The sequence below is a fragment of the Haliotis asinina genome, chromosome 1 (assembly GCF_037392515.1).
Source record: "Haliotis asinina isolate JCU_RB_2024 chromosome 1, JCU_Hal_asi_v2, whole genome shotgun sequence".
NCBI classification, from domain to species: Eukaryota; Metazoa; Mollusca; class Gastropoda; order Lepetellida; family Haliotidae; genus Haliotis; species Haliotis asinina.
In genome coordinates, this window is record NC_090280.1 from 47,442,792 (window position 1) to 47,459,085 (window position 16,294).

The 16,294-nt window shown below is 53.8% G+C and overlaps 1 protein-coding gene across 1 annotated transcript; it reads left to right on the forward strand.

The window, feature by feature from the left end:
- Positions 1 to 3: 3 nt before the first annotated feature.
- LOC137273165 (uncharacterized) lies at positions 4 to 14,136 on the forward strand (the record flags this gene model as incomplete). The annotated part of the gene is made up of 3 exons (XM_067805656.1): positions 4 to 66; positions 10,078 to 10,122; positions 14,056 to 14,136. Coding segments are annotated over 3 exons (189 nt in total), but the record flags the coding sequence as incomplete, so codon positions are not given.
- Positions 14,137 to 16,294: the final 2,158 nt, after the last annotated feature.

The following is a 16,294-nucleotide window of genomic DNA, read 5'->3' on the forward strand; positions in this document are numbered from 1 at the left end:
GCTACAAGTGCCACTAGTCCTACCAGCCCTACCAGCGCCACCAGTCCTACCAGTGCCACAAGTCCAACCAGCCCTACCAGTCCCACGAGTGCAACTAGTGCCACCAGTCCTACCAGCGCCACAAGTGCCACCAGCCCAACAAGCCCAACTAGTGCCACTAGCCCCACCAGTGCAACAAGTCCTACTAGCGCTACAAGTGCCACTAGTCCTACCAGCCCTACCAGCGCCACCAGTCCTACCAGTGCCACAAGTCCAACCAGCCCTACCAGTGCAACAAGTCCTACTAGCGCTACAAGTGCCACTAGTCCTACCAGCCCTACCAGCGCCACCAGTCCTACCAGTGCCACAAGTCCAACCAGCCCTACCAGTCCCACGAGTGCAACTAGTGCCACCAGTCCTACCAGCGCCACAAGTGCCACCAGCCCAACAAGCCCAACTAGTGCCACTAGCCCCACCAGTGTCACAAGTCCTACTAGCGCTACAAGTGCCACTAGTCCTACCAGTCCAACCAGCGCCACCAGTCCTACCAGTGCCACAAGTCCAACCAGCCCTACCAGTCCCACGAGTGCAACTAGTGCCACTAGTCCTACCAGCGCCACAAGTGCCACCAGCCCAACAAGCCCAACTAGTGCCACTAGCCCCACCAGTGCAACAAGTCCTACTAGCGCTACAAGTGCCACTAGTCCTACCAGCCCTACCAGCCCTACCAGCCCTACCAGCGCCACCAGTCCTACCAGTGCCACAAGTCCAACCAGCCCTACCAGTCCCACGAGTGCAACTAGTGCCACCAGTCCTACCAGCGCCACAAGTGCCACCAGCCCAACAAGCCCAACTAGTGCCACTAGCCCCACCAGTGCAACAAGTCCTACTAGCGCTACAAGTGCCACTAGTCCTACCAGCCCTACCAGCGCCACCAGTCCTACCAGTGCCACAAGTCCAACCAGCCCTACCAGTCCCACGAGTGCAACTAGTGCCACCAGTCCTACCAGCGCCACAAGTGCCACCAGCCCAACAAGCCCAACTAGTGCCACTAGCCCCACCAGTGCAACAAGTCCTACCAGCGCCACAAGTGCCACCAGCCCAACAAGCCCAACTAGTGCCACTAGCCCCACTAGTGCAACAAGTCCTACTAGCGCTACAAGTGCCACTAGTCCTACCAGCCCTACCAGCGCCACCAGTCCTACCAGTGCCACAAGTCCAACCAGCCCTACCAGTCCCACGAGTGCAACTAGTGCCACCAGTCCTACCAGCGCCACAAGTGCCACCAGCCCAACAAGCCCAACTAGTGCCACTAGCCCCACCAGTGCAACAAGTCCTACTAGCGCTACAAGTGCCACTAGTCCTACCAGCCCTACCAGCGCCACCAGTCCTACCAGTGCCACAAGTCCAACCAGCCCTACCAGTCCCACGAGTGCAACTAGTGCCACCAGTCCTACCAGCGCCACAAGTGCCACCAGCCCAACAAGCCCAACTAGTGCCACTAGCCCCACCAGTGCAACAAGTCCTACTAGCGCTACAAGTGCCACTAGTCCTACCAGTCCAACCAGCGCCACCAGTCCTACCAGTGCCACAAGTCCAACCAGCCCTACCAGTCCCACGAGTGCAACTAGTGCCACCAATCCTACCAGCGCCACAAGTGCCACCAGCCCAACAAGCCCAACAAGTGCCACTAGCCCCACCAGTGCAACAAGTCCTACTAGCGCTACAAGTGCCACTAGTCCTACCAGCCCTACCAGCGCCACCAGTCCTACCAGTGCCACAAGTCCAACCAGCCCTACCAGTCCCACGAGTGCAACTAGTGCCACCAGTCCTACCAGCGCCACAAGTGCCACCAGCCCAACAAGCCCAACTAGTGCCACTAGCCCCACCAGTGCAACAAGTCCTACTAGCGCTACAAGTGCCACTAGTCCTACCAGCCCTACCAGCCCTACCAGCGCCACCAGTCCTACCAGTGCCACAAGTCCAACCAGCCCTACCAGTCCCACGAGTGCAACTAGTGCCACCAGTCCTACCAGCGCCACAAGTGCCACCAGCCCAACAAGCCCAACTAGTGCCACTAGCCCCACCAGTGCAACAAGTCCTACTAGCGCTACAAGTGCCACTAGTCCTACCAGCCCTACCAGCGCCACCAGTCCTACCAGTGCCACAAGCCCAACCAGCCCTACCAGTCCCACGAGTGCAACTAGTGCCACCAGTCCTACCAGCGCCACAAGTGCCACCAGCCCAACAAGCCCAACTAGTGCCACTAGCCCCACCAGTGCAACAAGTCCTACTAGCGCTACAAGTGCCACTAGTCCTACCAGCCCTACCAGCGCCACCAGTCCTACCAGTGCCACAAGTCCAACCAGCCCTACCAGTCCCACGAGTGCAACTAGTGCCACCAGTCCTACCAGCGCCACAAGTGCCACCAGCCCAACAAGCCCAACTAGTGCCACTAGCCCCACCAGTGCAACAAGTCCTACTAGCGCTACAAGTGCCACTAGTCCTACCAGCCCTACCAGCGCCACCAGTCCTACCAGTGCCACAAGTCCAACCAGCCCTACCAGTCCCACGAGTGCAACTAGTGCCACCAGTCCTACCAGCGCCACAAGTGCCACCAGCCCAACAAGCCCAACTAGTGCCACTAGCCCCACCAGTGCAACAAGTCCTACTAGCGCTACAAGTGCCACTAGTCCTACCAGCCCTACCAGCGCCACCAGTCCTACCAGTGCCACAAGTCCAACCAGCCCTACCAGTCCCACGAGTGCAACTAGTGCCACCAGTCCTACCAGCGCCACAAGTGCCACCAGCCCAACAAGCCCAACTAGTGCCACTAGCCCCACCAGTGCAACAAGTCCTACTAGCGCTACAAGTGCCACTAGTCCTACCAGCCCTACCATCGCCACCAGTCCTACCAGTGCCACAAGTCCAACCAGCCCTACCAGTCCCACAAGTGCAACTAGTGCCACCAGTCCTACCAGCGCCACAAGTGCCACCAGCCCAACAAGCCCAACTAGTGCCACTAGCCCCACCAGTGCAACAAGTCCTACTAGCGCTACAAGTGCCACTAGTCCTACCAGCCCTACCAGCGCCACCAGTCCTACCAGTGCCACAAGTCCAACCAGCCCTACCAGTCCCACGAGTGCAACTAGTGCCACCAGTCCTACCAGCGCCACAAGTGCCACCAGCCCAACAAGCCCAACTAGTGCCACTAGCCCCACCAGTGCAACAAGTCCTACTAGCGCTACAAGTGCCACTAGTCCTACCAGCCCTACCAGCGCCACCAGTCCTACCAGTGCCACAAGCCCAACCAGCCCTACCAGTCCCACGAGTGCAACTAGTGCCACCAGTCCTACCAGCGCCACAAGTGCCACCAGCCCAACAAGCCCAACTAGTGCCACTAGCCCCACCAGTGCAACAAGTCCTACTAGCGCTACAAGTGCCACTAGTCCTACCAGCCCTACCAGCGCCACCAGTCCTACCAGTGCCACAAGTCCAACCAGCCCTACCAGTCCCACGAGTGCAACTAGTGCCACCAGTCCTACCAGCGCCACAAGTGCCACCAGCCCAACAAGCCCAACTAGTGCCACTAGCCCCACCAGTGCAACAAGTCCTACTAGCGCTACAAGTGCCACTAGTCCTACCAGCCCTACCAGCGCCACCAGTCCTACCAGTGCCACAAGTCCAACCAGCCCTACCAGTCCCACGAGTGCAACTAGTGCCACCAGTCCTACCAGCGCCACAAGTGCCACCAGCCCAACAAGCCCAACTAGTGCCACTAGCCCCACCAGTGCAACAAGTCCTACTAGCGCTACAAGTGCCACTAGTCCTACCAGCCCTACCAGCGCCACCAGTCCTACCAGTGCCACAAGTCCAACCAGCCCTACCAGTCCCACGAGTGCAACTAGTGCCACCAGTCCTACCAGCGCCACAAGTGCCACCAGCCCAACAAGCCCAACTAGTGCCACTAGCCCCACCAGTGCAACAAGTCCTACTAGCGCTACAAGTGCCACTAGTCCTACCAGCCCTACCAGCGCCACCAGTCCTACCAGTGCCACAAGTCCAACCAGCCCTACCAGTCCCACGAGTGCAACTAGTGCCACCAGTCCTACCAGCGCCACAAGTGCCACCAGCCCAACAAGCCCAACTAGTGCCACTAGCCCCACCAGTGCAACAAGTCCTACTAGCGCTACAAGTGCCACTAGTCCTACCAGCCCTACCAGCGCCACCAGTCCTACCAGTGCCACAAGTCCAACCAGCCCTACCAGTCCCACGAGTGCAACTAGTGCCACCAGTCCCACCAGCGCCACAAGTGCCACCAGCCCAACAAGCCCAACTAGTGCCACTAGCCCCACCAGTGCAACAAGTCCTACTAGCGCTACAAGTGCCACTAGTCCTACCAGCCCTACCAGCGCCACCAGTCCTACCAGTGCCACAAGTCCAACCAGCCCTACCAGTCTCACGAGTGCAACTAGTGCCACCAGTCCTACCAGCGCCACAAGTGCCACCAGCCCAACAAGCCCAACTAGTGCCACTAGCCCCACCAGTGCAACAAGTCCTACTAGCGCTACAAGTGCCACTAGTCCTACCAGCCCTACCAGCGCCACCAGTCCTACCAGTGCCACAAGTCCAACCAGCCCTACCAGTCCCACGAGTGCAACTAGTGCCACCAGTCCTACCAGCGCCACAAGTGCCACCAGCCCAACAAGCCCAACTAGTGCCACTAGCCCCACCAGTGCAACAAGTCCTACTAGCGCTACAAGTGCCACTAGTCCTACCAGCCCTACCAGCGCCACCAGTCCTACCAGTGCCACAAGTCCAACCAGCCCTACCAGTCCCACGAGTGCAACTAGTGCCACCAGTCCTACCAGCGCCACAAGTGCCACCAGCCCAACAAGCCCAACTAGTGCCACTAGCCCCACCAGTGCAACAAGTCCTACTAGCGCTACAAGTGCCACTAGTCCTACCAGCCCTACCAGCGCCACCAGTCCTACCAGTGCCACAAGTCCAACCAGCCCTACCAGTCCCACGAGTGCAACTAGTGCCACCAGTCCCACCAGCGCCACAAGTGCCACCAGCCCAACAAGCCCAACTAGTGCCACTAGCCCCACCAGTGCAACAAGTCCTACTAGCGCTACAAGTGCCACTAGTCCTACCAGCCCTACCAGTGCCACAAGTCCAACCAGCCCTACCAGTCCCACGAGTGCAACTAGTGCCACCAGTCCTACCAGCGCCACAAGTGCCACCAGCCCAACAAGCCCAACTAGTGCCACTAGCCCCACCAGTGCAACAAGTCCTACTAGCGCTACAAGTGCCACTAGTCCTACCAGCCCTACCAGCGCCACCAGTCCTACCAGTGCCACAAGTCCAACCAGCCCTACCAGTCCCACGAGTGCAACTAGTGCCACCAGTCCTACCAGCGCCACAAGTGCCACCAGCCCAACAAGCCCAACTAGTGCCACTAGCCCCACCAGTGCAACAAGTCCTACTAGCGCTACAAGTGCCACTAGTCCTACCAGCCCTACCAGCGCCACCAGTCCTACCAGTGCCACAAGTCCAACCAGCCCTACCAGTCCCACGAGTGCAACTAGTGCCACCAGTCCTACCAGCGCCACAAGTGCCACCAGCCCAACAAGCCCAACTAGTGCCACTAGCCCCACCAGTGCAACAAGTCCTACTAGCGCTACAAGTGCCACTAGTCCTACCAGCCCTACCAGCGCCACCAGTCCTACCAGTGCCACAAGTCCAACCAGCCCTACCAGTCCCACGAGTGCAACTAGTGCCACCAGTCCTACCAGCGCCACAAGTGCCACCAGCCCAACAAGCCCAACTAGTGCCACTAGCCCCACCAGTGCAACAAGTCCTACTAGCGCTACAAGTGCCACTAGTCCTACCAGCCCTACCAGCGCCACCAGTCCTACCAGTGCCACAAGTCCAACCAGCCCTACCAGTCCCACGAGTGCAACTAGTGCCACCAGTCCTACCAGCGCCACAAGTGCCACCAGCCCAACAAGCCCAACTAGTGCCACTAGCCCCACCAGTGCAACAAGTCCTACTAGCGCTACAAGTGCCACTAGTCCTACTAGCCCTACCAGCGCCACCAGTCCTACCAGTGCCACAAGTCCAACCAGCCCTACCAGTCCCACGAGTGCAACTAGTGCCACCAGTCCTACCAGCGCCACAAGTGCCACCAGCCCAACAAGCCCAACTAGTGCCACTAGCCCCACCAGTGCAACAAGTCCTACTAGCGCTACAAGTGCCACTAGTCCTACCAGCCCTACCAGCGCCACCAGTCCTACCAGTGCCACAAGTCCAACCAGCCCTACCAGTCCCACGAGTGCAACTAGTGCCACCAGTCCTACCAGCGCCACAAGTGCCACCAGCCCAACAAGCCCAGCTAGTGCCACTAGCCCCACCAGTGCAACAAGTCCTACTAGCGCTACAAGTGCCACTAGTCCTACCAGCCCTACCAGCGCCACCAGTCCTACCAGTGCCACAAGTCCAACCAGCCCTACCAGTCCCACGAGTGCAACTAGTGCCACCAGTCCTACCAGCGCCACAAGTGCCACCAGCCCAACAAGCCCAACTAGTGCCACTAGCCCCACCAGTGCAACAAGTCCTACTAGCGCTACAAGTGCCACTAGTCCTACCAGCCCTACCAGCGCCACCAGTCCTACCAGTGCCACAAGTCCAACCAGCCCTACCAGTCCCACGAGTGCAACTAGTGCCACCAGTCCTACCAGCGCCACAAGTGCCACCAGCCCAACAAGCCCAACTAGTGCCACTAGCCCCACCAGTGCAACAAGTCCTACTAGCGCTACAAGTGCCACTAGTCCTACCAGCCCTACCAGCGCCACAAGTCCAACCAGCCCTACCAGTCCCACGAGTGCAACTAGTGCCACCAGTCCTACCAGCGCCACAAGTGCCACCAGCCCAACAAGCCCAACTAGTGCCACTAGCCCCACCAGTGCAACAAGTCCTACTAGCGCTACAAGTGCCACTAGTCCTACCAGCCCTACCAGCGCCACCAGTCCTACCAGTGCCACAAGTCCAACCAGCCCTACCAGTCCCACGAGTGCAACTAGTGCCACCAGTCCCACCAGCGCCACAAGTGCCACCAGCCCAACAAGCCCAACTAGTGCCACTAGCCCCACCAGTGCAACAAGTCCTACTAGCGCTACAAGTGCCACTAGTCCTACCAGCCCTACCAGCGCCACCAGTCCTACCAGTGCCACAAGTCCAACCAGCCCTACCAGTCCCACGAGTGCAACTAGTGCCACCAGTCCCACCAGCGCCACAAGTGCCACCAGCCCAACAAGCCCAACTAGTGCCACTAGCCCCACCAGTGCAACAAGTCCTACTAGCGCTACAAGTGCCACTAGTCCTACTAGCCCTACCAGCGCCACCAGTCCTACCAGTGCCACAAGTCCAACCAGCCCTACCAGTCCCACGAGTGCAACTAGTGCCACCAGTCCTACCAGCGCCACAAGTGCCACCAGCCCAACAAGCCCAACTAGTGCCACTAGCCCCACCAGTGCAACAAGTCCTACTAGCGCTACAAGTGCCACTAGTCCTACCAGCCCTACCAGCGCCACCAGTCCTACCAGTGCCACAAGTCCAACCAGCCCTACCAGTCCCACGAGTGCAACTAGTGCCACCAGTCCTACCAGCGCCACAAGTGCCACCAGCCCAACAAGCCCAACTAGTGCCACTAGCCCCACCAGTGCAACAAGTCCTACTAGCGCTACAAGTGCCACTAGTCCTACCAGCCCTACCAGCGCCACCAGTCCTACCAGTGCCACAAGTCCAACCAGCCCTACCAGTCCCACGAGTGCAACTAGTGCCACCAGTCCTACCAGCGCCACAAGTGCCACCAGCCCAACAAGCCCAACTAGTGCCACTAGCCCCACCAGTGCAACAAGTCCTACTAGCGCTACAAGTGCCACTAGTCCTACCAGCCCTACCAGCGCCACCAGTCCTACCAGTGCCACAAGTCCAACCAGCCCTACCAGTCCCACGAGTGCAACTAGTGCCACCAGTCCCACCAGCGCCACAAGTGCCACCAGCCCAACAAGCCCAACTAGTGCCACTAGCCCCACCAGTGCAACAAGTCCTACTAGCGCTACAAGTGCCACTAGTCCTACCAGCCCTACCAGCGCCACCAGTCCTACCAGTGCCACAAGTCCAACCAGCCCTACCAGTCCCACGAGTGCAACTAGTGCCACCAGTCCTACCAGCGCCACAAGTGCCACCAGCCCAACAAGCCCAACTAGTGCCACTAGCCCCACCAGTGCAACAAGTCCTACTAGCGCTACAAGTGCCACTAGTCCTACCAGCCCTACCAGCGCCACCAGTCCTACCAGTGCCACAAGTCCAACCAGCCCTACCAGTCCCACGAGTGCAACTAGTGCCACCAGTCCCACCAGCGCCACAAGTGCCACCAGCCCAACAAGCCCAACTAGTGCCACTAGCCCCACCAGTGCAACAAGTCCTACTAGCGCTACAAGTGCCACTAGTCCTACCAGCCCTACCAGCGCCACCAGTCCTACCAGTGCCACAAGTCCAACCAGCCCTACCAGTCCCACGAGTGCAACTAGTGCCACCAGTCCTACCAGCGCCACAAGTGCCACCAGCCCAACAAGCCCAACTAGTGCCACTAGCCCCACCAGTGCAACAAGTCCTACTAGCGCTACAAGTGCCACTAGTCCTACCAGCCCTACCAGCGCCACCAGTCCTACAAGTGCCACAAGTCCAACCAGCCCTACCAGTCCCACGAGTGCAACTAGTGCCACCAGTCCTACCAGCGCCACAAGTGCCACCAGCCCAACAAGCCCAACTAGTGCCACTAGCCCCACCAGTGCAACAAGTCCTACTAGCGCTACAAGTGCCACTAGTCCTACTAGCCCTACCAGCGCCACCAGTCCTACCAGTGCCACAAGTCCAACCAGCCCTACCAGTCCCACGAGTGCAACTAGTGCCACCAGTCCTACCAGCGCCACAAGTGCCACCAGCCCAACAAGCCCAACTAGTGCCACTAGCCCCACCAGTGCAACAAGTCCTACTAGCGCTACAAGTGCCACTAGTCCTACCAGCCCTACCAGCGCCACCAGTCCTACCAGTGCCACAAGTCCAACCAGCCCTACCAGTCCCACGAGTGCAACTAGTGCCACCAGTCCTACCAGCGCCACAAGTGCCACCAGCCCAACAAGCCCAACTAGTGCCACTAGCCCCACCAGTGCAACAAGTCCTACTAGCGCTACAAGTGCCACTAGTCCTACCAGCCCTACCAGCGCCACCAGTCCTACCAGTGCCACAAGTCCAACCAGCCCTACCAGTCCCACGAGTGCAACTAGTGCCACCAGTCCTACCAGCGCCACAAGTGCCACCAGCCCAACAAGCCCAACTAGTGCCACTAGCCCCACCAGTGCAACAAGTCCTACTAGCGCTACAAGTGCCACTAGTCCTACCAGCCCTACCAGCGCCACCAGTCCTACCAGTGCCACAAGTCCAACCAGCCCTACCAGTCCCACGAGTGCAACTAGTGCCACCAGTCCTACCAGCGCCACAAGTGCCACCAGCCCAACAAGCCCAACTAGTGCCACTAGCCCCACCAGTGCAACAAGTCCTACTAGCACTACAAGTGCCACTAGTCCTACCAGCCCTACCAGCGCCACCAGTCCTACCAGTGCCACAAGTCCAACCAGCCCTACCAGTCCCACGAGTGCAACTAGTGCCACCAGTCCTACCAGCGCCACAAGTGCCACCAGCCCAACAAGCCCAACTAGTGCCACTAGCCCCACCAGTGCAACAAGTCCTACTAGCGCTACAAGTGCCACTAGTCCTACCAGCCCTACCAGCGCCACCAGTCCTACCAGTGCCACAAGTCCAACCAGCCCTACCAGTCCCACGAGTGCAACTAGTGCCACCAGTCCTACCAGCGCCACAAGTGCCACCAGCCCAACAAGCCCAACTAGTGCCACTAGCCCCACCAGTGCAACAAGTCCTACTAGCGCTACAAGTGCCACTAGTCCTACCAGCCCTACCAGCGCCACCAGTCCTACCAGTGCCACAAGTCCAACCAGCCCTACCAGTCCCACGAGTGCAACTAGTGCCACCAGTCCTACCAGCGCCACAAGTGCCACCAGCCCAACAAGCCCAACTAGTGCCACTAGCCCCACCAGTGCAACAAGTCCTACTAGCGCTACAAGTGCCACTAGTCCTACCAGCCCTACCAGCGCCACCAGTCCTACCAGTGCCACAAGTCCAACCAGCCCTACCAGTCCCACGAGTGCAACTAGTGCCACCAGTCCTACCAGCGCCACAAGTGCCACCAGCCCAACAAGCCCAACTAGTGCCACTAGCCCCACCAGTGCAACAAGTCCTACTAGCGCTACAAGTGCCACTAGTCCTACCAGCCCTACCAGCGCCACCAGTCCTACCAGTGCCACAAGTCCAACCAGCCCTACCAGTCCCACGAGTGCAACTAGTGCCACCAGTCCTACCAGCGCCACAAGTGCCACCAGCCCAACAAGCCCAACTAGTGCCACTAGCCCCACCAGTGCAACAAGTCCTACTAGCGCTACAAGTGCCACTAGTCCTACCAGCCCTACCAGCGCCACCAGTCCTACCAGTGCCACAAGTCCAACCAGCCCTACCAGTCCCACGAGTGCAACTAGTGCCACCAGTCCTACCAGCGCCACAAGTGCCACCAGCCCAACAAGCCCAACTAGTACCACTAGCCCCACCAGTGCAACAAGTCCTACTAGCGCTACAAGTGCCACTAGTCCTACCAGCCCTACCAGCGCCACCAGTCCTACCAGTGCCACAAGTCCAACCAGCCCTACCAGTCCCACGAGTGCAACTAGTGCCACCAGTCCTACCAGCGCCACAAGTGCCACCAGCCCAACAAGCCCAACTAGTGCCACTAGCCCCACCAGTGCAACAAGTCCTACTAGCCCCACCAGTGCAACAAGTCCTACCAGCCCTACCAGCGCCACCAGTCCTACCAGTGCCACAAGTCCAACCAGCCCTACCAGTCCCACGAGTGCAACTAGTGCCACCAGTCCTACCAGCGCCACAAGTGCCACCAGCCCAACAAGCCCAACTAGTGCCACTAGCCCCACCAGTGCAACAAGTCCTACTAGCGCTACAAGTGCCACTAGTCCTACCAGCCCTACCAGCGCCACCAGTCCTACCAGTGCCACAAGTCCAACCAGCCCTACCAGTCCCACGAGTGCAACTAGTGCCACCAGTCCTACCAGCGCCACAAGTGCCACCAGCCCAACAAGCCCAACTAGTGCCACTAGCCCCACCAGTGCAACAAGTCCTACTAGCGCTACAAGTGCCACTAGTCCTACCAGCCCTACCAGCGCCACCAGTCCTACCAGTGCCACAAGTCCAACCAGCCCTACCAGTCCCACGAGTGCAACTAGTGCCACCAGTCCTACCAGCGCCACAAGTGCCACCAGCCCAACAAGCCCAACTAGTGCCACTAGCCCCACCAGTGCAACAAGTCCTACTAGCGCTACAAGTGCCACTAGTCCTACCAGCCCTACCAGCGCCACCAGTCCTACCAGTGCCACAAGTCCAACCAGCCCTACCAGTCCCACGAGTGCAACTAGTGCCACCAGTCCTACCAGCGCCACAAGTGCCACCAGCCCAACAAGCCCAACTAGTGCCACTAGCCCCACCAGTGCAACAAGTCCTACTAGCGCTACAAGTGCCACTAGTCCTACCAGCCCTACCAGCGCCACCAGTCCTACCAGTGCCACAAGTCCAACCAGCCCTACCAGTCCCACGAGTGCAACTAGTGCCACCAGTCCTACCAGCGCCACAAGTGCCACCAGCCCAACAAGCCCAACTAGTGCCACTAGCCCCACCAGTGCAACAAGTCCTACTAGCGCTACAAGTGTCACTAGTCCTACCAGCCCTACCAGCGCCACCAGTCCTACCAGTGCCACAAGTCCAACCAGCCCTATTAGTGCAACGAGCCCAACTAGTGCCACCAGTGCTATCAGAATTGGAGGTCTCGCCTTTGACGACTCTGTCACGAGCTGTAGCTTCACACCATCCGCATGGTAGGAAACACAATGTATTGAAATTTGCTTCAGTCATGTTTTTTAAATATTCCTTTTGAATTGATGGCAATGCCGTGCATCAACATGCACTTGTCTATCTAGCTGCATATATATATGCCATTGTACGACATAAAAAGGTTGGAAGTCATATCAAACAAACTTACCAAACATTTCACAGACAAATCTCTGCCTTTCTATGAATACGACCTACATGCATATTATCGGAGATGTACAATACGACTTGAAATGTCCGTTGAAATAACCTCGACTATCATAACTCAGCAATTATCATAAAATAACTGGTGACAAGCATGAAGAATTTTCCGGAGACAAATATCATTGTGCAATTGAGTGATTTTCTCAAATAGTCACTGGGCATACTTGCAAATCATCAACAGCAGGATTTAACAGGATCAGTCGTTATCTTGCCTAACATTTAAATGTAAGTTTCTGACTGGCTGAGCGCTCTTCTATTATTTCCATTGTACACCGCTTACAAGCAAGTAATATAATCTATGTACCACGCTGGCAATGCCGAACGTAGTTGTGACAGCAATCCTTCATCTCGAATAACATTGAGTTACGTATGGTGTACAGAAATTACCGATGTTTCGCGAATGCAAATGATGGAAGGGGTACATAATTCTAAATCTGGTTTCTTGTCTGCAAACTCTAGCGATGGCAACAGAACCATTTGTAATCGTGCTCCAAACAATTCAAAATTAACGGCAATCTGTTCGGAAAGGTAAATACTACGCGTTCGGTTCCAAATGAAAATTAGAGACTGTCAATTCTGCATAACATTCATCTAAGTTCCCAGCACAGTACGTTTAGCTCCTACATATTTCAAATTGTGTCAAATATTGTCCTGGTAATTTCATCTATTCACCTGCTGGTATGCCAGGAGAAATGTTACAAATTATATTGAAGAAATCTACTTATCACAGAAAATAGCCTACTCCTCTCTAAAATACGACCTACCAATATATTACTAGTACCTAAAACACGCTGTTCCTGAGTTGGAATCGCGAATCTGTAACTTTTCACATTGTGTGTGTGGAAAATGTAGGTGGTGCTTTCACAATATGCCAGTGATGTTCCATTTGGAAATATCAGAGTCAAGATATATCAATAAAGCTGCCTCCTGTTTCATATTCCGGCCCATGCATGATGATTCAGTGAAATAAAAATATTTTGGTCCATGTTATATATATTTGTGCATAGGCATTCACTTTAGGGTCCTATTGTTGCAATAAAAGATTTAGTATCCCTTATCGGAGACCCGTGAAGGTCCCGGGGTAGAATAGGCCTTCAGCAACCCATGCTTGCCATAAATGGCGACTATGCTTGTCGTAAGAGGCGACTAAATGGGATCGGGCGGTCAGGCTCACTGACTTGGTTTACACATGTTATCGATTCCCAATTGCGCAGATCAATGCTCATGTTGTTGATCACTGGATTGTCTGGTCCAGACTCGATTATTTACAGACCGCCGCCATATAGCTGGAATATTGCTGGGTGCGGCGTAAAACTAAACTCACTCATTCACTCCCTTATAGGCTCTTTCGTCTGAAATCGATAACTGAAACTTCCGAGGTGAACAAACAGACAGAGAGAAAGAGACAGCTTCCATATGCGGATTGTAAACAGTTGCTCGGTACATCGAAAACGAGGTGTTGGCAGTGTTAGTCGACGTGGTTTCAATTACAGTTTGGGCGTGGGATAGTGAAGAGTGTTCCAAGTGACATACATGAATGGAGTTCGCTGTTTTTAGGCCATTAGATGACGCGAGGGTCTATTTATTGCAACGTTGCATTAATTCAGTCAAAGTTTCCAATTTAATTTTGTGCTCCAAAAAGTAATTTTGGATTAAATTTTGTTTGCTTTCGTGGGGGTTAATAATTAATATTATTAAGAGAAATTAATTAAATATTTTCAGAGAAGTGTCTGTAAATTCTTTTTTATATACATATCACTCATACACTTATTATGATTATAGTACAAAGACAAGTACCAGCGCCAACAGTTCTGCCAGTGCTACGAGTACAACACGTGCCACCAGCGGAACAAGCCCAACTAGTGCCACTGGCCCCACCAGTACAAGTTCAACAGGCGGTACAAGTAACACGAGTGTCACAAAGGTCACCAGCGTCACCAGTGCTACCAGCGCCACAGGTGTAACAAGTACTACAACTGCATCTTCGAACTGTGTCATGAACTGTAACGGTCAGTCGGATGGAAATTTCCAGTCCTGCCTATCCTGCAGTGTGTATGCAACATGTATTCACGGTCACTTCACAGACAACAGGCCATGTCCTCCCAGTCAAGTCTGGGATGACAATTTCAGGAATTGCGTTCTGTTTTCATCAACTTGTCCATGAGCAATACATCCAGGGTCTGACATTGCACAAGACAACGTTCAAATACAGACTTCATCAGGGATCAGTTTATTGTCCTGTGAAACTAACTTGGATTGGGACGGGTACTCGGGTCCTCGAATCTGGAAACTGGAATCGAGTTCTATTGCTAGGAATCGAGTAGCCGGAAAGGGAGAGAACTCTGTTATGACACGGGAAGATAATAATTTGTTTTTTCAGTTTTGACGCAACGCACATGTAGATCAATGGTATTGTCCGATTAATGGATGTTATTATTGACGACTGTAATTTATCTGTGCATGAGCAGTGAGTAATCAAGTTGCAGTAACAGAAGGAACGAAACGTTCTCTGTTTTAACGAGGACTGTCAGTAATTGTGTTATTCTTTACATTAAGTAAACAGGCGTGAATTAAATAGCCTGAGATCAGTTTCGTATGAGATCAGTATGTCATATCGCCATGCTTTAGAGTTTTCTTTAATAATATCCGTCAAATCGTGACTGAATACTGAAATACTGACTGTATTTCTAACATTTCCCGCTAGTCGATTTAGATTCGGGTAAGTACATACGGGTACTCTATTTCCAAATTTCCGAACCGCCCTAGCCCTAAAACTAACTAGCTGTAGTAGTTCGTGATAATTTATAAAGATCGTTAGAGACATAACACCATGTACGGTTGACCTAACTGACAGATGCTGGTTGCCTCCTTTGCCACAGTTGTTGTCCGTTCGAATCCCAGGTCGCCGTCGTCATTTCGCAGCGTGTGTCACTATCGTATTCTTGTCCAAGTGGTAATGTCTGACATCTTCTTGACGTTTGTCATGTTCTCTCACTTAAGAAACACTGTGAGATTATTGAAATAACGACGATGTTAAACTCACTCTCGTTCAAGAATGTCATTTGAGTGTCAACTAAGTGTACCATCATATTCAAATATTTTTCTGTGCATCAATGTATCAACATATATTTCACTTCCATGTTTTATTTAATGTAAGTATCCATTTCTAGGTGTCTTTCAGCGGCTTTTAGAAGTTGTTTAGATGACCAAGATATTTTATGGATAATGTCTCAGTTACCTATTTCTTGTTTCTGTATATTTCACGTGTTATTTATGCAATAATATACTGAGGTAATTTACTTCGGTTTACTGTAGTTATGTATCATGAGTTGTTCATGGATCAAACGATTTCGATTTCAAGTAAAATATTTTCATATTTGCATTCTTGTATTTTTTCCCATTACTCACCTCTTTTGTAATTGATAAATTACAGTACATCACATCAAACCATCTCTGTCAGCGACATTACACTTATAACAAAGGTCTACACATATATCACAAAGATCTACACATATATGTCACAAAGGTCCACACTTGTTTTCCAAAGGTCTACATATATATCACAAAAATCTACATTTACATTCCAAAGGTCTACACCTACAGCTATATCCCACAGGTCTACAGCTATGTCACTACAGACTAGACTTATATCATAGAAGTCTACACGTATATCCCTGGTGTCTACACTTATACCACAAAGGTCTACACTTCTGTCCCAAAAGTCTATACTTATACCACAAAGGTCTACACTTATGTCACAAAGGTCTACATACATATCACGGAGGTCTACACTTTTGTTATATACAAAGGCCTATACTTATATCAGGGAGGTCTATATTCATATCATAACAGTCTACACTGATGTCACAATATTCTATACTTTTATCACAGTGGTCTTCGCTTGTACGACGGAATTCTACACTCACATCCCAAAAGTCTACACTTATATCCCAAAGGTCTACACCTATGGCAGTCTATAATTATTTGACACAGGTCTGCATATCACGCAGTCTAAGCTCAT